Raw genomic sequence first — 25,954 nt, forward strand, 5'->3', positions numbered from 1 at the left:
CCATAAAGAAGAATTCTTAAAGAGGTGACCTTTCAAAATGTTGAGAGGAGAGTTTATTTCAGTGAAGAGAAAGAGAGGAGTGGAGCGAATGAACAAAATCTCATATGAGAGGGCACTACTATTCATTTCAGCGATTCAATTCACGACAAGAGGAAGATATCTTATTGCTAAATAAAGGATTGTTTCTTAAAATTTCCATTTTTTGATGTGTGTCCAAAAAAATGAAAATTGCGCTCGGATGACCTCTCATTCCAAAAACGTTGTCACTGATGAGGAGAGCAAGAGCTCAATTTTTCTCACCCTTAATAAGAGGGAGTCACCACAAATTTCCTTCCAAATTTGAATATTGAAAGTGGTGTTGTAAATACGTTCAAAAGTTGTTGATTAAATAAGATTCGTTAAGGACATCCTTAAATTACATTTTGAAATGCATTTAAGAATAGACAAAGAATGTTGTGGAGAATAAAGAACTTTTTCGTTTCATGTAAATTCTTCTGCCAGATATCTTGAATATGAATTTCTTGCCATACACCAGTTGGATCGATTCCTCTATCAGGCTCTCGATTCTGCCAGATTTCACTTGGGTCCTTTTCTTTCAAAGTGTTAAATCATTCCAATCTTAAACAAGCTCCTTCAGTGAGCTCGAAGTCATTATGAAGTTTCACTTGGTTTTGGAAATGCATTTATTCACCAGTGATCCTTTCACAACACTTCATGTCTAAAATATTCACCATGTTGTTACCACTTGATAGAAATCATCATGAACATGCCAATCATCATGACCACCAAACTTTCCATGAATCCAAGCAACAAGAGAAAGATGCACTTCCTGAACAGAAGGTACAAGACGGACATGGAGCTGGATTGGAGAATGGAGTTCCATGGTTGTTACATTGTTGAGCCTGTACGGTGGATAACAACAAGGCACTGAGAGAAAGAATCAATACAAGCAAGGTAAGGATTGGTTTCATGGGGTGTGAGTTTGAAGGAGTGTGAATTGTTTTATTTTGAATAAGGGATGGAGAATGGAATGTCAGCTCTCTATTTAAACGAATTCACAATAAGCAATCAATAGGATGTCCAATTAGTAACGAAGAATGAGAGAAATGGTGCACGTTGCTAAAGCTCTCATGAGATGAGCTCACACAAATGGACAAAACTTGGTTTATAATGATTCGGTATTACCCTTATTAGATAAGTCTTTGTAACGCTTCATATTAGTTGTAAAATGAATTGGATGATCCGGATATGGCACATGTGTCACATTTCGAGAATGAATCTTGATTAGAAGTGAATACATAGGACCTGCGTCACTGTGTGTCGGCCGTGTGTCACTTCCAATCCAATTATTCAAAGATCACCTGTTGATGTTTTGAGAAATCTACTGTTTGTTTATTGTTAACAATGCATGAATGAGAGGTTTCGTTGTCACTACTATTGATACTGCTCATTTCTTGTTCACTGAGTGTGTCACAATTCGAAATCATGATTGGTTGTGGTGATGATGGCTCTTCTTCTTGTCCTTCTTCATGGTCATCCATTTGCAACTTGTTGGATGCTGTATTTGAATGTGTAGAACATGGACCAAATTCATGTAACAATCCACCAATGTATTCGTCATGGATCAAATCTCGAGAGAATGTTTTCATGTGTTTGTTGCTTGCATCTTGGTGTGGATGACCCTTTTCGGAATTATCCGCAGTGGTGTCTTCAATTGAATTGCCATTCGGGTGGTTTTGGTCACAGATAACGGAGACGGTATCCATGTTGTCGTAAACGCAATTATCCTCCTCTTCGAAGTCTTCTTCGTCGTCCTCATCGTCGCTGTAATATTCGTCCTCGTCCTCATCGTCACTGCATTCACTCACAAAGCTAAAGTATTCACAGGCAGCAGGACTAATCGGAGTTGCACAGTCTCGAGAGTATTCGTATTCTTCATAGTCACATTCTTCCTCGTCATCACATTCCTCATCATCATCACAGTAACCATTGTTCGAGAGATTGAGAAATTCGTCCTCTCTTTGAATATGTTTCAAGCTTTCAGAAAGAAGTTCAAAACGCATGAAATTTACATCAAAGCCTTCGCCAATCTCGGTTTTCCATTGCTCAATCATTCGATCGGCACTTTCAATTTCTTTCTCACAATACCAGAGATCCATTTCGTAATATCTGTTATGGTGTTGTGTGGTAGTCAAAGGTAGGTTGTTATTGCTGTCAATCACTTGTAGTCAAATACGAGTTGTTGTTATTGTGGTTGCTGAAATAAAGTCTTCAAATGCTAAGAGATTAAAGAGAGTCGTTTATATAACAAATGATTGTTGTTGTTGTTGTCAAGCCTTTCCATCAAAGCCTTTTAAGTAATGAGAGAAACACAAGCGAGGCCGCAATGTCGTTTGTTTTTTTTTGTATGATGAGGATCGAGTCAGCAGATATGTGGTGGTTGCTTTAAACAAATGCACGACACCGTTTATAGCGCGCCCCATTCACAATCCCATCACACACTTGGCAACCGATGCAGTAGAATCTTTTCGCCATTTTTGGTCGCACAAGCGCTTGGGATATTCCAAGAAGATTCCAAATGAGAATCTGGAACGGATCGATCGAATCGTGCAAATCAGATGAGGAGAAAAAGTTGATTGATTCGTAAGAGGACTTGTATTTTGATAGACCAACGTGTGTCTCGAGGGAGAGAACGTATGGATGGTACGGTTTTATGCCCTAAGGAGGAGAGTGGACAAATTGATGTATCCACTGGAGAGGTCACAAAAAGGATAAAGACATTCAAGATGGATTTTGGGAAACATTCTCAAGGGAAAAACTTGGTCCACCTGCATTGAAGTATTGAACTTTTTTGGATAAATAGATAGCTTCTGCAACACCATGATACTTTTTCCGTTTTTAGGTCCCAAAAGAACCAAATTAACCGCTTACAGCTTGCTGAAACATAAGACGACAGCTTTAATTCATGACAAATAAAAGATTTAATCATATGATTGTATTAGACATTCACAAAACACTTTACAAAAAAAATGGTTGAATTGTTGAACATAAGCAAGCCTATTTCGTTTTCCTCTCGTTCCTCCCGTATCGTCTTTGGTTCTCTCTTTTGTGTTGCTGGCCTCATCTATGGATCGTTTGGATGGGAGCCTTTCATGGATGGCTATCATAGCACCACTCCGAGATTCAAAGAAACCATCGGAACGGTCATTGAACCTCACGGCCAAACGTACGACCGCAGAGATCCCAATCATCTCATCATGCCAGTGATTGAATTTAAAGTGGAAGAAAAACATTATGAAAATTCTTCATCTCTGGACAATGACCATTTATCATCATCATCATTGGATTCAAGAAAACCAACCATTGCTTACAGAACACTCCGCAACAAGATTTATTCCAATCTCTTCTTCGGATTGGACAAACGAGATGTTGAACAATTGCATCTCCCTGAATACATGCCTCCAGGAACACGAGTCAAAGTATGGTACGATCAGAAGGATCCCACGCACAGTGTGGTAGTTCCTGGAATGGCATGGGGAGCCATGGAAACCAATGCCTTTGCGTTGGGCTCATGCATTACAGGTCTTGTGTTAGGCTCATGTGCTGATGATTTATCTAAAATTGAAAATTTGAAGAAACATAAAGTCAGAGTTGGATTGTTGGGATTCGCGCTGATCATGATGACAGCGAGCATGATGATTCCTTCTAGATTGAGAAAGTATGTGTTGCAAGGCACTGAGGAGGAGAGAAGAAAGAGATGGGTGGATCCATATATTGTGGTGGAAAAGAATTAGGAATAATGGAAATGATTTGAGTATATGTTTATCGTGATGGAGAATACGCAGAATCATGATGATGATACGAGTATATATATATCATGAAATTAATCGCGGACGAGTGAAATTAAGTGAACCCATGTTGTTAGTATAGTTAAACAAAACAAAAAAGCTTTATTCTGACATCGAATGACCAGCAGATGAGGAGAGAGTTCATGATTTCTGCATCATAAAAAAGGTCTCGCTTTTTTGATTGGATAAGGTCCATGAAATTTGATTAATATACAGTATTTCTTGCAAAATGAGAAACGTCATTTAAAATCTTTTTTGAACGTTCTTGCACCTGTTTCTTCAAATTCAACTGAATGAGTTTTTGTTGCTTTTGAGAGTTTGAAGGAGTGTTCATGGAGTTTCGTGATGAATTTGAACTGCTTAATTGATGAACATGTTTTGATGTTGTATCTTGAATGTTGTCACTAAGATCACCCTTCTTGTTGAAAAGCTCCTTCTTGTCTCTCTCTTCCTTCCATTTCTGGGCCAATGAGTTCAATTTCATCCAATATTTTGCTGCAGATCCATTTCCCTTACATTGATCAACCAACCATGTCATCAAAACCACAAATAATAAACATCTGTCACTCAACTCTTCCAAATCAAATTTGTGACAATAAGTCCACATAAAGGTTGTTAATCTTTTCTTCTCAACAAAAAACATGTACGCATATTTGCGGTCAGCAAGAAGACCCATTCCGTGATCCAAGTTATTGCCAATCATGAATTTGATTGGAAGCATTGTCACTTTTCGGATATCTGAAGTACAACCAAGAACATTTTCAAGCTTGTATTCCATGCAGATAGCCTTATCTTCGACACAGACATCAGGTTTACAATATTTGGAGTTTTCATCAATAACTCCCTCGCTCAAAATCACTTTACAGTTTTTCTTGATATTTAGACCAAAATCTGAAAGCATCCCTGTTATCCATTGCAAGGAAATCACTTCAAGATGATTTTCAGAGGATATACTTAAATTTCTTCTCTTCCAACAGTTTCTGAAATCATAAAGACAATCAAAATTGGGTTCAATAGAATCACCTTGTTCAATGCGGTATTTTAAGAAGGAGGCTAATAAATCAGTGCGATCTTCGTGATACATTTCTTTGGCCCAATTAGTAACACAAAAATGAAAGGGTTCACTTGGATTTCTGGATTCCTTCACTGCCTTGTACAAGTCCTCCAGATTCTCTGCACGTTTATCCTTAATAAATTCTTTTGAAGAGAATTTCTCAAAATCAGAATGAAAAGATTGGTCAAGAAAATCTGAAACATCGCTTTCCTCATCTACATTCTGAGACTTGAGAGAGGAAGATACAGAACTTCCATTAGAAATATTCATACTGTTTGACGGTGATTGCAAAGCAATTCTTATGTCCTTTTGATTGTAAGAGGAAGGAAAACAGTTCTTAATTTTGTACAAATAATCCATCATTTCAAGAATTACAACCTTCCAGTCTTGAGATGGATGGTATTGATAATGATTTGCCTCTCCTCTTGGAAACCCAATGATAATTTCAATTAATTGTTCAATCATCTCGTCAGAAGATTTGAAAAGTATTTGCTTTGGCTCATCATCCCCGTAATGAGAAGCTGTTTGCTTTACCCAATGCATCAGAGGATTTTCGACATCAAGAAATTCTGAAATGACTGGAAAGCAAGTGTTGGGGGCGATCATAAAGCACTGACAAGAGTTCAACTGAAGAGGCTGATCATCCTCACCAAAAAACTTGCCAATCTTCTCCCCACCTAAGAGAGAAATACGATCTTGATCCTCTTTATGAATAACTTCATCTTTGGAGGGAAAAGGATCTTGTGAGAAAGGACGAATAGGAGAGATGTCCTTAATATCATCCGACAAGAAGGATTCATCCATTCTTGGAAAGCTTCTTGAATCATCATCATGTTCCGAAGATTCATACCCACTTGAATGAGTCATATTAGACTCACTTGTATCTTTCAATAAGGGATAGAACGCATGATTTTCTTGCATGTGTGTTTAATATTTGAATATTTTTTTAAGGCGCCATGATTGGAAATGCATTTCAAAGCCTTTCTCAATACCAATTATTGTTCTGTAGAAATTACGTTTAATAATAATAATAATAATAATAACTTGAATGAATAGCCAATAAAGAAACAACACCACGCTTTGTTTCGCTGTACGACTCAACAATCAGACACTCAGTTTACAACATTGCGTTTGTGAAAAAAATTGCGCAACATTCTCTCTCGAAAGGTTCGTAGAGCAATAATGACGCATAAGTGTGGATGCAAAAGAGCTTTTGTGTGCAATCATGATGAACAAATGATGAACGTACACATTCATATTGATTGAATTTTTCCATACGTGGTCGGGATGAATTCAATTATTATTGAAATGATGATGATTTTATGGGCATGTTCTCTGTGGTGAATGCTCATACGCACGATGATCCCATAATGATGATGAACATGTTGGTTGGTCCATATTTGAAATTATTACATTTCGAAAAAATCATTCTTGATTGAAAATTGTTATCGCCATGAATTCCAATGATCCTTCATCGGAATTTGAATCGATTTCTAACAATCATCATTTATCCTCACTCCCTTCATCATCAATAACAGGTATGTACTCATAAGAGATGATGGATCTTTCAAATATTCCAATAATTCACATTGTTATTCTGATTATCATCGTCTGATCATTTCGTCTCTCAATGTCGGGTCGGATCAACGGTGTGATCATGATCATTCCCTGATTCTGATCCTCCATCAGAAATGCAAGGAATTAAGAAAGTCCTAACCACTCAAAGCATTAACCCAAACATTCTCAAGACCTCCTATGCTGTCCGTGGTAAGGTGGTGATTCGTGCCAACCAAATCGAGCACGAATTAAAGACCAATCCATCAGCCTTTGCCTTCCAAGATATTGTCTATTGTAATATTGGTAATCCACAACAATTGAAGCAAAAGCCTTTGACTTTCCATCGTAATGTTCTTTCATTGCTTACAGCTTCTCATTGGTTGGAAGATTCATCTAAGAAGGAACTCTTGAGTCAAATGGTCAATCGTGATGTTCTGGAACGAGCCGAGAGAATATTGTCCAATATTGATTCAAAATCCACAGGAGCCTACACTCACTCTCAAGGTTATGAATTTGTTCGTGAAGATGTTGCTGCGTTCATTGAGCAGAGAGATGGACTCAAGAAGGGAACCATCCACTCCGATCGAATCTTCCTCACCGATGGAGCTTCACCTGGTGTTCAATTGTGTTTGAAGACTCTTATTCGAAATGATCAGGATGGTATCATGATTCCAATTCCTCAATATCCATTGTATTCGGCCACTATTGATTTGTGTGGTGGTTCTCAAGTTCCATACTATTTGGAGGAAGAGAGTGGATGGGGATTGACCATGCCAGAATTGGAGAGAGCCTATGAAGAAGCAACCAAGAAGGGACAAAATGTGAGAGCTTTGGTGATTATTAATCCTGGTAATCCAACTGGACAAGTCTTGGAGAGATCTCACATGGAACAGGTCATTCAATTTTGTCTCAAGAAGGGAGTAGTCTTGTTGGCTGACGAGGTCTATCAAGAAAACAATTATACCAATGGAAAGAAACCATTCTATAGCTTTAACAAGATTGCCTATGAGATGGGAGTTGAAAAACAATTGGAAATGATTAGTTTCCACAGTGTTTCTAAAGGTTTCACTGGTGAATGTGGTAGAAGAGGAGGTTACTTCCAATTAGGTGAGGCTGTAGATCCTGCTGTTAAAGAGGAACTCTACAAGATTAGTAGCGTCAACTTGTGCCCAAACGCTGATGGACAAATTATGGTTGATTTGATGGTTCGTCCACCTGCTCCAGGAGAAGCTTCCTATGAGGAATATATTAAGGAAAGAGATGCCATCTTGAATAGTTTGAAACGTAGAGCTGAAAAGTTGGTCAAGATGTTGAATAGTTTGGAAGGTGTCAGTTGTCAACCAGTTGAAGGTGCCATGTATGCATTCCCACAAATTACTCTTCCAGAAAAGGCCATCCAAAAGGCTAAGGAATTGGGTATGGCACCTGATTTGATGTATGTTTTGGAATTGCTCGAGCAAACTGGTATTTGCGTTGTTCCTGGATCAGGTTTCCAACAAAAGCCAGGTACTCATCACTTTAGAACTACCATTCTTCCAAGCGAGGAACAAATTGAGGGCGTTGTTGATAGAATGGCTAAATTCCATGCCAAGTTTATGAATCAATACAAGTAAATTGTAGACAAACGTCATTAAGCATCATCTTCAAAATCATTCTTTAACCTTGCTTTTTGTTTAGAAGTAAAAATCTCAAATCCCTTAAAAAATAATAACAATAATAATAAATAAAATTTAGTGTTGAACAACGCCACGCTGTCAATAATTGAACAAACATTTCTGTTGTGTTCCAAATACAATTTAGTAATCCTGTAAATAGTGTACTATATTCTTAGTGCCAATGTTACTCACTAGCTCGTTCTCTAACTTCTCGTAATATCATGACATTTCATAAATGTTCTGAATGATCATTTCACTGTTTTAGTTTTCTCAATGGATGTTTCATGAACATTCATTGTGGAATAATGGAAACCTAATGTTTCATCTTTTTTATGTCATCAAATGAAAATGATTGCTGAACAAGAGCCCACAATTTGCGTTTCTTGTTCTCGAATGAAATTGTAATATCTTGGAAAGGGTCAAAAGGCTGCAATAAATCACATAGCAAGTTTCGTTTTACAGGTGTGGCCTCGCTCATCTTATAGAAGTAAACAAACGTGCCTCCACACGCAACTCGATCTTGTGTCACTTCTGGTTGAGATCTCAATTTGGTGAAAACTTCAAGAATTGGATTTTCATTGGTTTTGTCTTTTCCAGCAAGAGTGGGGAAAATCCATGACTTTTCACCAAGAGCATAGAATGCATTTGCTGTTCGAGCAATAGTGTATCCCAAGCCACATTCAAAATCAACAACTGGCTCAGGAATAGTATCTACTTTCTTGAACATAAATTGTGGAATATTTTCATCATTAAACTCCACATGTATGTCGTCGGTAACAAATAATTCTCCATTATCACATAATACAATGGTCCTAAAGGTATCAAATCCAATTTTTTTGATATGTGTCGGAAATCCTGCAGTTCTTTGATATTTGTGTCCAACAGTAGATCCAGCAATTAATACCTCATGTGTTGTTAGTGTCACTATCGAAAAAGAAGGTCTAAATGCAATAAGTTTAACATTTGGAACTGGGTCTGATACATAGGTGAAAAGATTTCTATTAATACAGTCACCACATCCTAATTCTCCTCCGATATTTACTCCTGTAGGATTGAGTGTGAGATAATGTTCAGTTGCAAATAATACAATATGCAATAAATATATTAAATTCGGAATTAAAGGCATATATGGATTGTCCATGATGAGGTTTGGAAAAAATATTCATGATAAAAGATGAAACAATTAAAATAATGATTCACATACCTGTTACAAAAAGCCGTCCTTTCTTTGAAATGATTGCAGAATAATGTCCTTGACACACAATATGATCAACAGCGTCATCAAAAAATATTAATCGAACTCTTTGAAAGGTATTCCGATTGATAAAGTCACCAAGTCCTAACACAATTTAAACATTAAAATTGATTCATCATGATGATAAATTACATTCGAATGAAAACAACACCTACCTAAAGCACCTGCGACATTAGCTCCGCATGCAAAAACTTTGCCTTCTGTTGTTAAAATCATGGAGTGGTGATAGCCACATGAAATTTGTTGGATAGACATTTTGCAATCCCATTGAGCCTTTTTTAAATGAGTAATGTGACGTTTGGCAGGGAGTCCCACAGCACTATTAAGCCACGCATGGTCACAGATAATGTATTCATGTGAATGTTCAACACAAAATGCATTTTGAATAATTCCATGAGTTTGCATGTCAATTCGAATAAACAAACACTTACCATTGGCCATAGGTATTGTCACCACATGCATATAACTCATTGTTCACAGTGGCAATTAATACAAACCCATGCCCACATGCAATATGTTTTATGCTGTCTCTGCATAGTTTTTGAATGAGAAGTGGCTTTCGTGATTTATCTCCACACGAGAGTTGCCCAAAAAAGTTATTTCCGCAGCAACTATACACACGATCTAACGATTCTACTTCATCCCAATCCATTTTGTCAGAAAGTGAGGATGGTGAGGCCAGTAACAAGTTTTTGACTTTTTCAATGAGTGCTCTATGTGACTTTCTTCTTGGTGATTTTTGAATTTGCTGATGTGTGGAGGTTGATGAGAAGGGATTTGCAATGGTGCTTGTTGGCAGAGAATCAGAAAATGATGACAAGGAGGAAAACGAAGAGGAGGATGAAGTAGTACTATTTTTGTCATCCGCATCACTGTCACTGCTGTCAGAGGTTAAATCCATTTCATGACTGTTGGGATCCAAAATATTATTGGGCATGGAATGATGCTTTTGATGAGCAATTCGGTGATGATGACCAATTCCAAACACATTGGTTGATTTAGTCTTATTCACAGTATTCAACAAACCAAACACCAACGAGTTCACAATTTCATTTGATGCGACAGGATTCGGTATGGGGTCATTGTTTGTCAGTAGTATAGAGGATTTCGTTGTTGTGGCTGATTCAGGTGCGTAAGGGGACGATCTTGTGTGAGTTATTTGACCGTTATTGTCAACCATGGGAAGTAATTGACTGATGCTTCCATTTATATTATTATTACTAGAAATTGTTGATGATGATGGTGAGAATGTTGCGATTGTACCCTCTTCGGAATATTGTACCTCTTGTGTGTGCGTTAAATTAATTTTCTTCTTCTTTTCGGGTGGTTCATAACCACCACTATTCATATATGGATTGCTATTCATCTCTAATTGCTTTTAGTGGTGTGTTTTATGAAAATGCTCTTCCTGATGAGTGAGCTCACCCGAAAGAATGAATGGTTAGTGAGGCCAATGATATTATGAGAGGAAATATCGGAACGTTGGTTGCTACTATACTATTCAACGGCACGATCGGCAACGTAAAGGCTATTTTTTGTGTGAGAATATATATATTTATGTGGTTGCTTTTTAAAGAAGAAGAGGAAGAAGAAGGCTGTTTGTCTCTCAAAGGATCATCCTCTTGGTCCAGGGACAATGAGAGGCAATAAAACATTGCTCGGCTGGCCTTTGGCCATACCTCTTTAGTGGAAAAGGTCTTTGTGACAGTTATTATTAGAAGAGGAGCGCAATCAGAAAGGAGGGTCGATGAATTTGAGAGAATTTTCATGAACACAAAGATCCTCTCCTATGAATTTTTATTAACCCTTCAGCACTGCAAAAATTTTTCGCTGGAGAGAATCTTGAATAAAACACAAAGATTCAAGGGCGGTTCTATTTCGAGGCCATCTTTATTACGGAATCCATATTTCAAGAGAACACAGCATTTCCCTGTCGAAAGTAATGACAAAGTTCATCACTACTGCGCTTACTGTAAGAAAGCTAATTCAAAATGTGGTTACAAATGTGCAGCATGTGGTGATCATTTGCATTTGAAGTATTTCCTCCAACACCACGAACAGAAACTCATATTGTACTAAATAATTTTTAATTCTCCTATCCGAGATGCCCATGGACTTTGTGGAAAACGGTTGATATGATTCCAACGCCTTAATAATTATTTAGCAATTTCTAAATAATAATATCATTAATTTTGGACGTCAAAACTCCAGATGATGATATCAGGCAGTCGTGGTTGTCGTTGATTGGGGAGTAGCAATATTTCACATTGATTCGCTATCAAGATGTGTCTACAAGAAACGCACAAGTATTTGTGTTTTTCAGAAAGGTGCTGATGTTGCGTGGTGAGCTAAAAGGTCACTAGCAGCCTTGGATGACTTGATCTGTTGGAAACGGAGGAAGTGGAATTCTCGGATACTGATTTTGTTATTGTTGTCCGCACCTTTACTGAATTTCAAGAAAGATGCGCACGAATTGAATTGTTGCGCTCGATGAAAAACAGTCCTTCAAAAAATGCGCAATGATTTGGATTCAAAAAGCAAGTCAAAAAAAACCCAATAATTGAAACAACCTTATTGCTCTGAACTGACATTGTCCACGCTTTTTACCAAAATTCCTCTTTGTGTCTGACTGTGAAGATCTTTGTTTCATCTCTCTCTTATACATGAAACATTTGTAACAATCAAAAAAATGGCTTCTTCATTACCCACAGCATCCACTGTGCTATCTTCTACGATGAAATCACCTCCTTCCGAATCCGATGGTTCAACTTCGGAACAAGGAGCAGAAACAACTACCACTCAACAACAAGTGGTTTGGTATTTTGCATACGGTGCAAATATGAGCTCAAAAGTCTTGATTGGAAGACGAAAAGTCAAACCCATGGAGTCCTATCCGTGCTACGTGGAAGGCTATGATTTAGTCTTTAATATGAAGGGTTTGCCTTATTTTGAACCTGCTTTTGCGAGTATTGAAAAGAGACAAGGATGGAGAATGCATGGTGTTGTGCATAAAATCACGAGAGAGCAAATGGATCATATTCGGAGGACAGAAGGTGGAAATGGACATGATATGGATGTAAGTTTTGTAGTTTCTGAACGAGGAATTGTGACTCGATGATGTCAATGGCTCAATTTTGTTTTATCGATCTGCAATTAATTATTGGAATAATTTGTTGAATTTGGTGTTCATTTGGGGATGTTTGTGATGTTGATTGTGCGACGACTAAAATGCACAAAAATGTCAAATCTACGATTAGGATTTTGGATATCGTGAAATTACAGTACAAGCAACAATTTATCAACCTTGGTTTACCGAGAATGACACCAATGCTGCCACTTCATACGGAACCCCAAACATGTACTTCCAAACAGTGGATGCCATTGCACTTCAAGGACCACCTGACATTAATGACGCCAATCCTTCCGCTCGTTATTTGAACATTTTAAGAAGTGGAGCAAAAGAATATGGTATTGCAAAGGAATGGCAAGATCACCTCAATAACACACTCCAAGAATACAAGTCTGCTGGCGCTGCAAAGACTTTTGGAAAATTCTCTTTCGTCCTTATTATTCTTCCTTTATTTATTCTTCCGCTAATCATGATAGTTTTATCGCATGTAGTCAAAGTTCAAACCCCGTATTTTGTGACACGAATGTTCAAGCATCTTGGATCACTTGTCTGGTGGGTTCATGACAATATTTGGAGCAAATTATTTGGAAGTGGAAAAAACAATAGAAGCAAATAGTTTATTCTGAGATGTCCAAGAACAATGGACAAAACTTTCACAAACCAATAAATTGTCATTTCTTTGAATATTGTTGCTGTTGTCACCCAAATAGGGTTTGGGACTTCAATTTGAAGGTCCCTACCAAAAGAAAGCAAAAAATGTCGAACAACAATTCTGACGATGAGAACGGGAGTCCAGAAGCAGCAATCTTGTCTTCCTCTCCTCCGAGAAACACGATTGAGTTGAAATCTATGAGAAACAGTACAGCGACGACGAATAGTCTGCAGCAACAACCCGAACAACAGCCTCCTAAAGCCTCTCCGACGCAACAACAACTATTCATTGGTCATCAACATCATCACGGACAAAGACAACGATCTCTATCTTCCTCTCTCCATCATCAACACCATCATCACCACCACCACCATGCACCGATTCGGAGCCATGCCAATATCCATTCAAGACCGAATGTACATTCATCGAGTGGTGGAGGTGGCTCGAGAAGCCTCTCAAGAAGTTCTTCTCCGACCAATGGGCTTGTCGGCACAAAGAAGGAATCGTCTGTTTCAAATTCCTCTTCTTCTTCTTCACCTGCCATGAATAATGATTCACCTCGAATTATTCAATCATTGTATCTGCATCAGTTGCATCATAATGATGTCGGAGCGAGTATTATAATCGGAAATCATATAGTGACACCTTCAGCACCCAATGTTGGAGGAGCAGAGGAGGAAGAGGAAACCATCATGATGGAAGATGTCGAAAGACAACATCAAGCCGGAATTAGAGAAGAAGACTCTCGAATTCATCAAAATAGTTCTCGAACTCATCATTATCATCATGGAGCTCGCCAAACACATCGTCACTCTTCGCGGCATCATCACTATTCTCACAAGCACCGAAAACATTATTTACATCCTCGGCATTACAGTAAAAAAGGTGGTGTGAAGAATGGACATGCAAGTGAGGAAGAAGAGGGAACAGGACGAAACTGGTGACTATACGACCGATTCACAGGATAATATTTCAGAAGTGAGTTCATTGGCCTTATCAGTCATGTCCAACACAGACTATGCAGAAAGTAGAAATTTTCGATTCATTGACGATGGTTCTAATGGATTGGAGAATGACAAGCGACAACATTTTGGATCTGTTGTCAGCTTTTTATTTGCTGCGATTGGATCAAGGTAATTATTTCATTTTGAATAGACAGCGTATTTTTCATGGATAATGCTCTTTTTGGAAATCTTATTGTGAATAATATTTTCAAAAATTATAGTGTTGGCTTGGGAGACTTGGTTCGATTTCCATATCTTGTTTACACTTTTGGAGGTGGAGGTTTTTTGATACCTTATTGTCTTTGCCTAGTGATTTTGGGAATTCCCTTAACCTTACTTGAATTTTCTTTGGGAACCATGGCACGTAGATCCTCAATTTTGTCTGTCTCTAAATGGAACAGAAGAGCATGTGGTGTGGGTAAGTTGTGTGAAATTTTAATAGACACAAGAAACAAACGAAACTTGGACAAAACCACTCAATTTTATATATCACCACATTTTATCAGGACTTGCAATGTCAATATTTGGAAGTCTTCTTATTCTAAGTTATTACAACGTTATTCTCAGTTGGGTGTGTGTTTATTTTGTAAATCTGTTTCAAGAAAGGTTTGTAGCAATTTCATTTTATGAATTATTTATTCTCATTGATAATTTCCCTTTTAACAACTATACACACGTCACAGCCTGCCCTGGATTGGAGCGGCAGAAGAGTTTTTCAATTCCAAAGTGTTACTCAAATCAGCAGGTCCTACCACCCTCTTTAGCAACTATTCTTCAAATTTCTTCAACGTCAATTTTATTTCCATTCCAATATTACTGAGCTTGATCGTCATTTCTGTCATCAACTTTTTTGCATTATTTAAGGGCGTGAGCAGTATCAAATTTGTTGTTTATATTACTGTTCCACTGCCAATTTGCTTACTATTCATTTATCTCATGAGAACGTTACTTTTTGAGGTTGGAAGTAGCACTGGACTCTATTACTTTTTCAAACCGGATTTCAATGTACTGCTTAAAACAGAGATTTGGCTTGCAGCAGCTGGGCAAGTGTTCTTCAGCATTGGAGTTGGCAATGGAACCAATCTTACATTGTCTTCCTACCTTAGCAGAAAATCAAATATTATCATGGCATCGATTGTTGTGGTTGTTGCCAACTGTTTGATTGCCTTCATTAGTGGTTTTACCATTTTCAGCATTTTGGGAGTGATGGCTCACGAGAAATTTGGTGCCAATGGTGAGTATTCATGAATACCTTGTTTCATCTATAATTCACAATTTTCACACATACTATTGTTACATTCATTGGGTAATAATTCAACCAAATAGCGAGTGCCGACTTTGACAAGCTATTTACAAATGATGTCTTATCTGGATTGGGACTTGCTTTTATTGTGTATTTCCAAGCAGTCAGCTACTTACCAGTTCCACATTTTTCTGCTCTCCTACTGATTATTACCATCTTTTCAGTTGGTATTGATAGTGCGTTTGCATGTGTCGAAACTGTAGTTAGTGCAGTAATGGATCATTTCTCAATGAAGTGGAATTTGAAAATTAATCGATGGAAATACGTTCGAAAAGTGTACATGGAAAATTTCCACGGAGCCGACGCTGCTGTGGAGCAGTCTCAAAAGGAACAACAGAACATGGGAAGTGATATCATTTCTCAATCTCCAACAGAGCAAATTACTGAGTTTCCTACGTTTGATACAGCCGATAATCATGATCTGTTACATGAAGAAAACGTTCCAGAAATGCCCTTCTCCTACAAGCTTTTAACCAATAGAAATGTAGTTGTTTTTTTGGTGTGTCTATTGGGATTCATACTTGGAATTCCATTCACATTAAGCAATGGATACTATTTAATTCGAATTGTGGATCACTACGTTTCTAATTATTGCCTTGTCATGATGGGTATTGCAGAATGTATTGTCGTGGGCTATTTTGCTTATGGTTCAAAATACTTCGAAAATAAGGCAAGCGCTCTAGAAGAACCTACTGTCATTTCCAAATTACAGGAAATCATTTCTTCCACGAATGAGACACATGATATTTCAGAGAAATGGGAAAAAGAGCTCAATCGAATGATTGACCCCAACGATGAAGAAGCAATTGTGTCACAAGTTCTCGAAAACCGTAAGTTTTTCTTCAATCCAGCAAAAATAATTTTTTTCACTCTTGTGTGTTCTTCGCATTGAATGAATGTATTTTTCGAATGGATGTAAAGACTCCTCATGGAGAGCCAAGATTATTTCCAAATGCAAAGTCATGCTGTCACACTTTGTGGTATTTTTCAAGTACCTCATTCAATTCCCTAATTTTTTGAAAGCATTCAACAAATTCAGACAATCTCCTGCTGAGTATTGGAAATGCTTCTTTTTCTTCTCTATTGAGCGTTTCAAAAATCACATTGTTGCTAAAAAGAAGAAAATTATTGAAAAATATCCACAAGAAGAGCCCACAGAAGAAGAATCTGGATGCCTTAGTGACAACTCAATTGTTTATCGATGTATGGACCAGTGTACTCAATTCTTTTTATGGGTGTGGTGCTTTTTAATCAAGTACGTGGCACCTATCATGCTCTCCATCATGCTTATTTCCACAATGATTACTGAGACTGTTTTTCGATTTCCATTTTCATTCAGTTCAGATTCAAAATCGAGTAATGATGAAGAAGTGGTTTTCAGTCTTGCTTTGGGATGGTCTCTGGTTATTGCATGTCTTCTCTGTATGATTTGGTTTGCTGTGTTTCCTTTTGTTGAGAGAGACTCTGAAGTGTTTGGAAAGCGAAAAGTCATTAGTTGATGAATACAGAACTCGCTTACTTTAAAAGGTTCTTCCACTTTTTTCTCATATTCGTATTCAATGGAAATATCGTCGCCTAGTGAATGAGGTGAGTTGCCATTTGGGCAGTCACAACAAATGAGCAAACCGTTCTTTTATTTGCCATTTGCTCGACAATCCTTCAGCCCCCATACGCAAATTGTTGTGTCAAAGTTCAGATTTTATTTCCAACGTTGATTTGGAAGAAGAGTTTGGGCAATGAAACTTTAATGAATACACGAAAGGTTTTAAAAAGTAAAAACTTGCATGAGATTCGTTGACCTTCAATAGAATTTTGAAAATCTTAAAAGTCTTTCCTCAATCCATATTTCAAGCAACCTCCAAGATGCTCGAAGGATGATATCTTTTTAAAGAAGTGCCGAGTTATCTTCAAACTGATGATAATTTGACCCTTCCTCGCAGTGCTTCGTTTGTCACCATCAGAAAATCTGTTGACAGGTTGACGACCAACGCAAAGAGACAGCTTTCACCCTTCAACATCACACACAAGTCATCAAAAAAAATTCAAAAACGTTCGAGTCTGCTCGAGTCTGTTACTCGCTTCTCTCAGTAGGTAGGTGTTCACAGAAAGGAGAATTGCGTGTTCCAACTTTAATCTTCATATGTATTCTATCTGTGATTTAAATGTGTTTATGGATTTTGTAACAACATCCAACAACATGTGTGTGGTTGATAATGTGTTCGAATGGTGATGATGATATTTTCGTTGTGCCACTTGTTATTTGTTGTCCATTCATGAATATAAAACTTGTTTTGAATGGATCCAATGAATTTGTAGAATCTCCAAATCCACCCAAAGAGATTGGCTAGTTAACCACTCGTCATTCACTCCTCTTGTAACCATAATCATCATCATTTATAAATTCAACCACCACCCATCCATACATTGAATTACTTCTGAGAGAAGCACCAACAACACCACCCAACAACCACAACATGTCCGTCACCAAGATGGATCTCTCCATTGCGGAGAAGAAGGCCTACGACTTTTTGGTTCGTCAAGAAGAAGCCAAACGTTGGATTGAAGAACTCGTACAAGAAAACCTTCCACCAGGAACAGCAAACTTTGGTGAAAACTTGCGAGATGGTATCTTCTTGGCCAAGTTGGGAAAGATCTTTGCTCCAAGTGCCATCAAGAAGATTAACACACCAAAGAGTGGAAGTGTGTTGGAATTTATGGCTGTCGATAACATTACTCAATTCTTTGAAGCTTGTAAGAAGGTGAACTTTCCTGATCACTATGTGTTTGGTAAGTAGTAGTAGTACTAGTCGTTTGTTGTTGTTGTTTACTGTGAATCATTGGTGATGATGATGTTGAATAATGATGATGATGATTCCTCTTGTGTAAACCCATAACAACAATCACAACCCAACAACAACACACAATATCCATTCAAAACCTTCCATAACAACCAACAACAATAATAACAACCACAATGCTAACGATTCAAACCAATTTAATGAAATTCCACCCATCAGAGGTCACTGACTTGTGGGAACTCAAGAACATTTACAAAGTCGTTCACTGTCTCCATACCCTCTCTCTCCACTTGTATCGTAATGGTCTCGCCATTCGTATGCAGAACTTACAAAAGGCCAACTTGAAATTCTCTCGTGAGGAAATTGAAAAGACTCAAAAGTTGATTGAAGATATTGCCGATAATGCCATGGCTTTCCCAGTCGATATTGAAGAAGTTGGAGATGAAGGAACTGACTCTTCGATGGATGATGTCTTGGAAGATTTGGCAGATCCTTCCATGTGTGATGCCGAGGGAGATGGTCTCACACGAGCTGTTGCTGGCGTTGAAGCTTCGTTTACCATTACAGCTCGTGATTCAGATGGTCAAGTGTTAACTGAAGGAAATGAAACATTCCGTGTAACTTTGTTTAGTGTGAATTTGGAATCGTCAAGTGCTGAAAGTGGAAACAGTGATGCAGCTGCTGCTTCTCATGAACGTGTTGTCATCCAAGCTCAAGTTAAGAATAATAACGATGGTACTTACTCAGTAACTTATACACCAGAGAAGGCTGGTCAATACAGAATGGAATTGGTCTTGTGGGATGAAGAGACTCAAGAAGAAGTTGATCAATTGTCAAAAGTCTCTCCTCAAAATGTCACTGTCTTGTCAAATCCAAAATCAGACCCATCCAAGAGCGTTTTAGATGGAGCTGGTATTGGTACAGCTGTTGCAGGTGTTAAAACTGAATTCACCTTGACTTCATTTGATAAATATGGCAATTTGGGTCGTGGTGGAGAAAAGTTTACTGCAAAACTCACCTCCGGTTCCGAAGAAGTTGAATGTGACGTTGAAGATTTGGGACAAGGAAAGTATCGTTTCTCTTACGTGTGTCCAAAGAGCGGTGACTACTCATTGAATGTGAAATTGGAAGATGTTGATGTTGCCACCAAGACTGTTGTCGTGAAGGATGCTGGTATTTCTGATCCTTCTCGAACTGAATTCAGTGATATTGACTCTGTTTTGGATAAGAAAGCTGGTGAAGTTTCTAAATTCACAATTCTCGCCAAAGATAAGCACGGAAACGATCGTTCCTCAGGTGGTGAAAAGTTCCAAGTTTTCCTTTTGGATCCACAAACCAATCAAGTCCATCTCCAAGCCGATGTGAGAGATTCCAACGATGGTAAATATCATGTGGAATATACTGCCAACACAAGTGGAAAGTATTTGTTGCAAGTGAAACTCGGAGACGAACAAGTCACCAGTAAGAATGTTTCCATTCACGATTCTGGTGTGACTGATCCCTATCAAACCACATTCAGAGCTGCTGAAAATTACAAACATTTCCCAGCTGGTTGCCCTCTCCAACTCCATGTCGAAGCAAGAGATCGTTTCGGAAACAAGCGTGAAACTGGTGGTGACACTTTTATTCTCCAATTCACATCGAAGGCTACTATGGAAACAATTTCTGGAGATTTGATTAAATTCAATGATAACCAAAATGGTGAATACACCTTCGACTATACCATTGAACAATCTGGTGAATATGGAATGGAAGTTTTGTTGAAGGAAAATGTTGATTCTCGTTCTGAAGGTGGTAGTGATTCAACATCCTTGTTGAAGGCTTTCTTGAGAAAGTACAAGTATACCAACATTCCAGGATTCCCGTCCACAGTTTTTGTGGACGATAGTGGTCGTACAGATCCACAACGAACTCAATTTGCTGGAGATGGTGTTTCCAATGCTGTTCAAGGAAAAGAATCCGAATTTGTCATCAAGACTAGAGATAACTTTAACAATATACGTCAAACTGGTGGTGACAAGGTAGAGGTCACTGTTTCCAATGAAGCCAGAAAGATTGATATTGCTGCTTCTGTCAAGGACAACCAAGATGGTACTTATACTGTTGTTTACACACCAAAGGCATCTGGAAAGACCAAACTCATTGTCAAAATTAATGATGTTTTAGTTGATAATGATATTTTGAGAGGTGGTGTATTCGTTTCTCCTCCAAATATTGAAGATACATCCATGCTTGATACCATTTTGGATCATGACTTATTGTCTGCCTTATTGAACGCTTTCAAGGTTGAAAATGATTCTGACAGTTTGATTGAAAAGATCCAAAAACTCCGTGAGGAACTCATCAAACAAATCAGAGAGAACACTCGTATTGAAGAAAATGTTCGTGACAAGGACAGAAAGATTGCATTACTCGCTGAAAATAGATACGATGCTGAAACTATTTTGAACCAAAAGGGAGGTATTGTCGGATTCTTCCAAAGAAGAAAGCAACGTGCTGCTGAAGAAAATGCAAATGTTGACTCAAAGGATAAGTTCAACATTAAGGACTATGTGGACTATTACAGCAGCTTGTTCTACTTGCTTCAAACTAATCCAAAGTATTTGGCCAAGTGTTTGTTCTTGGTTCCAGCTCGTGACATGGACCAATTCATGCAAACTGTCACACTTACCTTGTACGGTTATGCTTTCTCTCCTCGTGAGGAATATTTGATTTTGAACTTGTTCAACGAAACACTTGCTCTCGAAATTCAAAACAGTTCCATTGATAACTTCTTGAATAACAATCCAGTGTTGATCAAGTTGGTCGTTAACTATTGCCATGAACGTATTCAAGGTAAACAATTCTTACAAAAGGTTCTCTATGACAAGATTTTGGAACCAATCATTGAAGAGAAGGATTTGAATTTGAATCTTAATGCTGTGACAATTTTGAAGGAAAGAATTTCACAACAAGAAGTTGAAACTGGTGTCAAGAGTGACATCAATATTAAGGATATGACTTACGAAAAGGCCATGCAAGACGAATATGTCAGCAAGTTGGTTCAACAACGTACAAAGAAGATGATTGACATTTGTCAAAGCGTCTTGGACACTCTCAATGACAACATTGCTGAATTGCCATATGGTTTGAGATATGTCTGTAGACAATTGAAGACCATGCTCACCAAGAAGAACCCAGAAGCTCCAGAGGAAGATGTCAACCGTGTCGTTTCCTATTTATTGTTCTTTAGATTCCTTAACGGACCTTTCTGCGGCTGTGATGCTTACAACTTGACCAAGAAGAAGATTTCTGCAAGCATGAGAAACAACTTGGCTTGGATTTCAAAGGTTTTGATGCGTGTCTCTACTTTCAAGGAATTTGACAAGACCTTTGATATTCATTTCTGTGTCATGAACGATTGGATTCAACAAGCCATTCCATCCTTTGTTGATAAATTCTTAAAACCAGCCATCACCATTCCAGAACCTGAGGAACAACTTGGAGTTCACCAATATATTGAACTCACACAAAAGAAATCTCCAACCATCACCATTACTTTGAATGAAATTGCTCAAACTCACAGTTTGTTAGTCAAGTTCATGAACAGAATTGCACCAGATGAAAAGGATCCATTGCGTGAAGTCTTAGAAAAGATGAAAGATAAGGTTCCAGAACAAGTGGAAGCATCCAAGAATGAAGAAATTAGTTTACCACTTCAAGTTCGAACCAATATTGAGAATTTGGACCTCGAAATGAAACCAGAACAAATTTACGAACTCACCAAAGAATGTTTCCGTACCTTGTTGCGAATTATTACTCCACAACAATTGGGTGACAATGTTGCTGAGACCATTGAAAAGGCAGACAAGTATGCTGATGAATTAATGAATGCCAAGTCATCAGATGGAGCTCAACTCAAGAGAAAGGTCGAAGATTTGAGAAAGCACTTACCAAAATTGGTTGAATCTGAAGTTCTCTCCAAAGAAAATGGTTATAGAAAGTTGTTGACAGATATTACTAAGGAAATTCAAAACAGAGGAGAAGTTAGAAAGAAGCAAGTTCGTGAATTAGAACGTCTCTCTGACAGCTTAAAGTCCTTAAAGGAACATCAAACTTTCCTCAAAGAAAAGGACAAGAGTTTGGATGACTATGTGCAACAAACTCTTCGAAACTACTTTGAAGGCAAAAACAAGAGAAAACAAAAATCAGGAAAGAAACAAGTCTACAAATTCAGTTACGAACAATTATACGAAAAGTATAAAGTTATTGCCGAAATGACAGAAGGAGGAGTTTTGAAGAAGAAGATCAAATTCCACATTAGTATGGATGAAGCCAATCCAGGTTTCTTCACAGTGGAAGCTAAATTGGCTGGTGCTGAATTGAAGACCATTAATTTGAGATTGGACGAACTTTTGGATAAGCGAGGAAAAGGTGAACAATTGCTCAAGCTTGATGGTGTTTCGTTGAATGTTAACATGACCATTCACATGATGAACAAACTCTTTGCTTCCAAGTAAATAATAAAATTATATTCCCATATTCTACTTTAACATTCGCAGAATAATGAACTCTTCCCTTTTGACTTGAAGCAAAACGAATTTTGCTTCTAAGTAAATTCCATTAATAGATAGTAAGGCCTCGACTTACGTCTGTTTAAAATCGGAATCCAACGATAAAATCGTATTGTAAGAATTTGATTGGAATCATCTTTAGCATCATTTATTACCACCACGAAGTGCGAGAAGATGGACATGATAATTAAGAGATTCCCAAGCAGATTGTTGGGCAAACTTCTCCCTCCAGCCCACCCTTTCCAGAGCAATTCAGATCGGAAGTAGTTTTGGTAATTTCATAAGTTTTAGGAATGGAATTGGGCACTGGTGGGTAGTATCAGTGACGAGTTGAAAAAAAAAATAACTAAGGTTGTGGGATGAAATTAAGGGAACGTAATGCCCTCTTCTGAATGCCTCCAACCACTGATTGCGCATACAGTAGTTGTATCTAAGAGTAACAGCTAACTATCAATTCCTTCTGAATGGGCAGAGTTTTTGGCGTCATGGGACGTGTTTTTCACTCTGGAAAGACCAATGTTATGACCTTAATTGTCGTTTATGTTTCTAGTAGTAGCATATATATGAGTTTATTCATGGCACTACTAGTATATTACACCAGAATACGCCTGGTGAGAGAAATAGGAGTTGGTAGATTGATGCCAAGATGTTTGAAATATCTTACGCGCGTGTGGTAGAATAAACTCAGATTTCTCGAATCGATTTTAATCGTTGGATTACTTAAATGATGAATAAATTGTACTGTTTAATGATTGGATCTTTCATCTTAAAATTAAAATTACTGCATCAAACACTTCTTTTTTGAGTCTGATGATACTTTATAATGATCATCCTTATCCACACATATGGCCTTCAACACCAACTCATCGAATCGATCAAAACCTTCTCCTTTTATAGCACTGGTTTCAATATATGAAACACAACCCATTTTACGAGCCATCAATTCTCCTTGTTCTTTCGTAATTGGTTTTTCATTATGTTTCATCAACATGGATTTTGTGTGAACAGGATCTTTTCTCAAATCTGTTTTGGTGGCAATTAGTAAAATAGGACAATCAGGACAGTGGTGACGGACTTCTGGAACCCATTTTGTGGCAACATTGAGAAGAGAGGCCTTACTGATAACACTAAAGCAGAGAAGAAAGAGATCCGTTTGTGGATAACTTAAGGGTCTGCAAAGTAAAGTGATTAGTGACAGCGCAAAAAGTGTTGAAAGACTCACCTCAATCGATCATAATCCTCTGGTCCAGCAGTATCCCACAACCAAATCGTGTAATTGGGCATATACCTGCTGACATAATTATAATTATCAAAAACCGTCGGAACATACTCAAAAGGAAAAGCATTTGTGGTGTAAGTAATTAAAAGACCTTAAAGTTAAGAAGAAAATTGAATAATCATGAATTTTCAAGAATTTTAAAACTTACTCGTCTTTCCTGTTGCTCCATCTCCAATAGTGACCATTTTGAATCCTTCTTTTGCATCTAAATTCATTGCTTGTTTTGGATATGCTAAAATATCGTCTCGTGTGAAAAACTTTCTCTTGGGTTGTTGTGGGCAACTTTGTCTTTCAATTTCAGCTGTCAATAGTTTGGAATTCTTTTCTGCGTTGGTTAAAAAGGTTTTAAAGATTTCAATCAGACCTTGTTTAAAGTTTTCTTTACGTTGTGGCAAATGATCATATTTGGAATCATATCTCCAACAGGTTTGTCTGACACTCGAGTCATAGTAATAATCGGCTGTCGCTTGTATCAATTCATCAATTTTTTGCATGTAATAATTTTTCCAAAATTGATCTTCCTCAGTGAGTTGACAAATTCTCAAACTTTTGCTGACAAGCTGCAATCTCATCAAATCGACACATTCTAAAAAAGAGAGAATATTTCTGTAAATGTCATCATTGAGCATGGAATCAAATTCCTTGTAATTGAATTCATCTTCCTGCTGATTTTTCAATTTCACATTTTGTCCAGTCTTTTGTTTTGAAGGAACACAAGTCTCAATTTCAGTTTTTTGCAAACTTCCTCCAAACACAAAATAGGAAACTGTTTGTGGATCTTGATTCACATAACGAGTGATGGTGTGAAAAACAGGAAATGCCTCAAATGGAGTTGTTTCATTGGGCTTGTTGTATGGTTCTGTTTGAAAGAGTTGAGCAAGAACATTTTCGTTACGATTCACTTTTTTCCATTTTGAAGTGACACCCTGACCGGTCAACCCCAAACAATAACAATCGAAAAAGTCAACACTCTGATTGCAACCACCCATCATGTAAATCTTTTTCTGATTTTCAATCTTTTCGAGAATACATGAGTGACCATATCTCCAAACATGTTCGTCACCACTTTCAATAAATTCAAATTCTACAGCTTTGGAGAATTCTTCCTTGTGATCATTTTGGGAATTATCAGATAATGTGATCAAGGTCGATAACTTGATCTTGATAAAGTCTTTGGTGAGTCCATTAGAAGATTTTCCACCAATCAAATACCAATCTCCATTCTCTTCATCGAGAACAGTCGCATGATAGAATCTACCACTCACTGTTTCATTTTGATCATGATCGTTGGCATTTGACAGTTTCAGCGCCACACTTTTCCATTCCAAAGTTTTCAAATTCAACTCAAACAATTCCCTACTCGTGAAAGCATTGTTATCATAACCACCAAACACAAACATGGAATCTCCATAAATCACACTCGCATGTCCATATCTTGGAGTGATCAATTGCGAATCTTTACAATCCAACTTTTTCCAACTCTGATTTGAGAAATTAAAACTCCAAACATCATTATGAAAACCATTCGACTTTCCTCCGAAAAGAATCATTTCATTGGTGGAAGCGTTTAAAACGGTCGTGTGAAAATTTCGAGCACAAGGTGATGGAGTGGTGAGGGTGGGTGTCAAATTAGTGAATTGATGAGAACGAGTGTCGAGTTGGATGAAATCATTGACAAATTCGAGAGGACGTTGTGAATTTGTGGAGGATTTTTGAAGACCTCCGAAAAAGTAAATGTAATGATCGTGAAAGAGAGCACTGTGGCCCAAACGAATCGGAATGGAGCGTGTCGAGGTGGCAGGAGAGGACATTTTTTTTCATGGGGTGAGATCAGTTCAAAGTTCCTAGTTCCTTCTGATCTGATTG

At 37.8% G+C, this 25,954-nt stretch overlaps 9 protein-coding genes across 9 annotated transcripts; 5 read left to right on the forward strand and 4 right to left on the reverse strand.

Moving 5' to 3' along the window:
- Nucleotides 1–1,346: 1,346 nt before the first annotated feature.
- FDP41_000597 (uncharacterized protein) lies at nucleotides 1,347–2,159 on the reverse strand (the record flags this gene model as incomplete). Its single annotated transcript, XM_044709552.1, has 1 exon — nucleotides 1,347–2,159. One exon carries the CDS (start codon nucleotides 2,157–2,159, stop codon nucleotides 1,347–1,349), a length of 813 nt encoding a protein of 270 aa, XP_044569411.1.
- An 870-nt stretch (nucleotides 2,160–3,029) lies between these two features.
- Nucleotides 3,030–3,794, forward strand: FDP41_000598 (uncharacterized protein; the record flags this gene model as incomplete). The annotated part of the gene is made up of 1 exon (XM_044709563.1): nucleotides 3,030–3,794. One exon carries the CDS (start codon nucleotides 3,030–3,032, stop codon nucleotides 3,792–3,794), a length of 765 nt encoding a protein of 254 aa, XP_044569412.1.
- A 259-nt stretch (nucleotides 3,795–4,053) lies between these two features.
- Nucleotides 4,054–5,823, reverse strand: FDP41_000599 (uncharacterized protein; the record flags this gene model as incomplete). Its single annotated transcript, XM_044709575.1, has 1 exon — nucleotides 4,054–5,823. One exon carries the CDS (start codon nucleotides 5,821–5,823, stop codon nucleotides 4,054–4,056), a length of 1,770 nt encoding a protein of 589 aa, XP_044569413.1.
- A 532-nt stretch (nucleotides 5,824–6,355) lies between these two features.
- On the forward strand, nucleotides 6,356–8,072 carry FDP41_000600 (uncharacterized protein; the record flags this gene model as incomplete). The annotated part of the gene is made up of 2 exons (XM_044709588.1): nucleotides 6,356–6,440; nucleotides 6,592–8,072. The coding sequence occupies 2 exons, from the start codon at nucleotides 6,356–6,358 to the stop codon at nucleotides 8,070–8,072; spliced, it is 1,566 nt and encodes a 521-aa protein (XP_044569414.1).
- A 355-nt stretch (nucleotides 8,073–8,427) lies between these two features.
- On the reverse strand, nucleotides 8,428–10,735 carry FDP41_000601 (uncharacterized protein; the record flags this gene model as incomplete). The annotated part of the gene is made up of 4 exons (XM_044709599.1): nucleotides 8,428–9,158; nucleotides 9,319–9,453; nucleotides 9,525–9,688; nucleotides 9,801–10,735. 4 exons carry the CDS (start codon nucleotides 10,733–10,735, stop codon nucleotides 8,428–8,430), a joined length of 1,965 nt encoding a protein of 654 aa, XP_044569415.1.
- Nucleotides 10,736–12,058: 1,323 nt separating this feature from the next.
- Nucleotides 12,059–13,115, forward strand: FDP41_000602 (uncharacterized protein; the record flags this gene model as incomplete). Its single annotated transcript, XM_044709610.1, has 2 exons — nucleotides 12,059–12,445; nucleotides 12,627–13,115. 2 exons carry the CDS (start codon nucleotides 12,059–12,061, stop codon nucleotides 13,113–13,115), a joined length of 876 nt encoding a protein of 291 aa, XP_044569416.1.
- Nucleotides 13,116–13,255: 140 nt separating this feature from the next.
- On the forward strand, nucleotides 13,256–16,957 carry FDP41_000603 (uncharacterized protein; the record flags this gene model as incomplete). The annotated part of the gene is made up of 7 exons (XM_044709620.1): nucleotides 13,256–14,060; nucleotides 14,128–14,284; nucleotides 14,377–14,573; nucleotides 14,662–14,761; nucleotides 14,839–15,389; nucleotides 15,482–16,288; nucleotides 16,380–16,957. 7 exons carry the CDS (start codon nucleotides 13,256–13,258, stop codon nucleotides 16,955–16,957), a joined length of 3,195 nt encoding a protein of 1,064 aa, XP_044569417.1.
- Nucleotides 16,958–17,932: 975 nt separating this feature from the next.
- Nucleotides 17,933–22,755, forward strand: FDP41_000604 (uncharacterized protein; the record flags this gene model as incomplete). The annotated part of the gene is made up of 2 exons (XM_044709631.1): nucleotides 17,933–18,245; nucleotides 18,476–22,755. The coding sequence occupies 2 exons, from the start codon at nucleotides 17,933–17,935 to the stop codon at nucleotides 22,753–22,755; spliced, it is 4,593 nt and encodes a 1,530-aa protein (XP_044569418.1).
- An 832-nt stretch (nucleotides 22,756–23,587) lies between these two features.
- FDP41_000605 (uncharacterized protein) lies at nucleotides 23,588–25,899 on the reverse strand (the record flags this gene model as incomplete). The annotated part of the gene is made up of 3 exons (XM_044709642.1): nucleotides 23,588–23,981; nucleotides 24,032–24,179; nucleotides 24,237–25,899. 3 exons carry the CDS (start codon nucleotides 25,897–25,899, stop codon nucleotides 23,588–23,590), a joined length of 2,205 nt encoding a protein of 734 aa, XP_044569419.1.
- Between the last annotated feature and the right edge of the window lie 55 nt (nucleotides 25,900–25,954).

The sequence above is a fragment of the Naegleria fowleri genome (assembly GCF_008403515.1).
Source record: "Naegleria fowleri strain ATCC 30894 chromosome Unknown tig2, whole genome shotgun sequence".
Classification (NCBI taxonomy): domain Eukaryota; phylum Heterolobosea; class Eutetramitea; order Acrasida; family Naegleriidae; genus Naegleria; species Naegleria fowleri.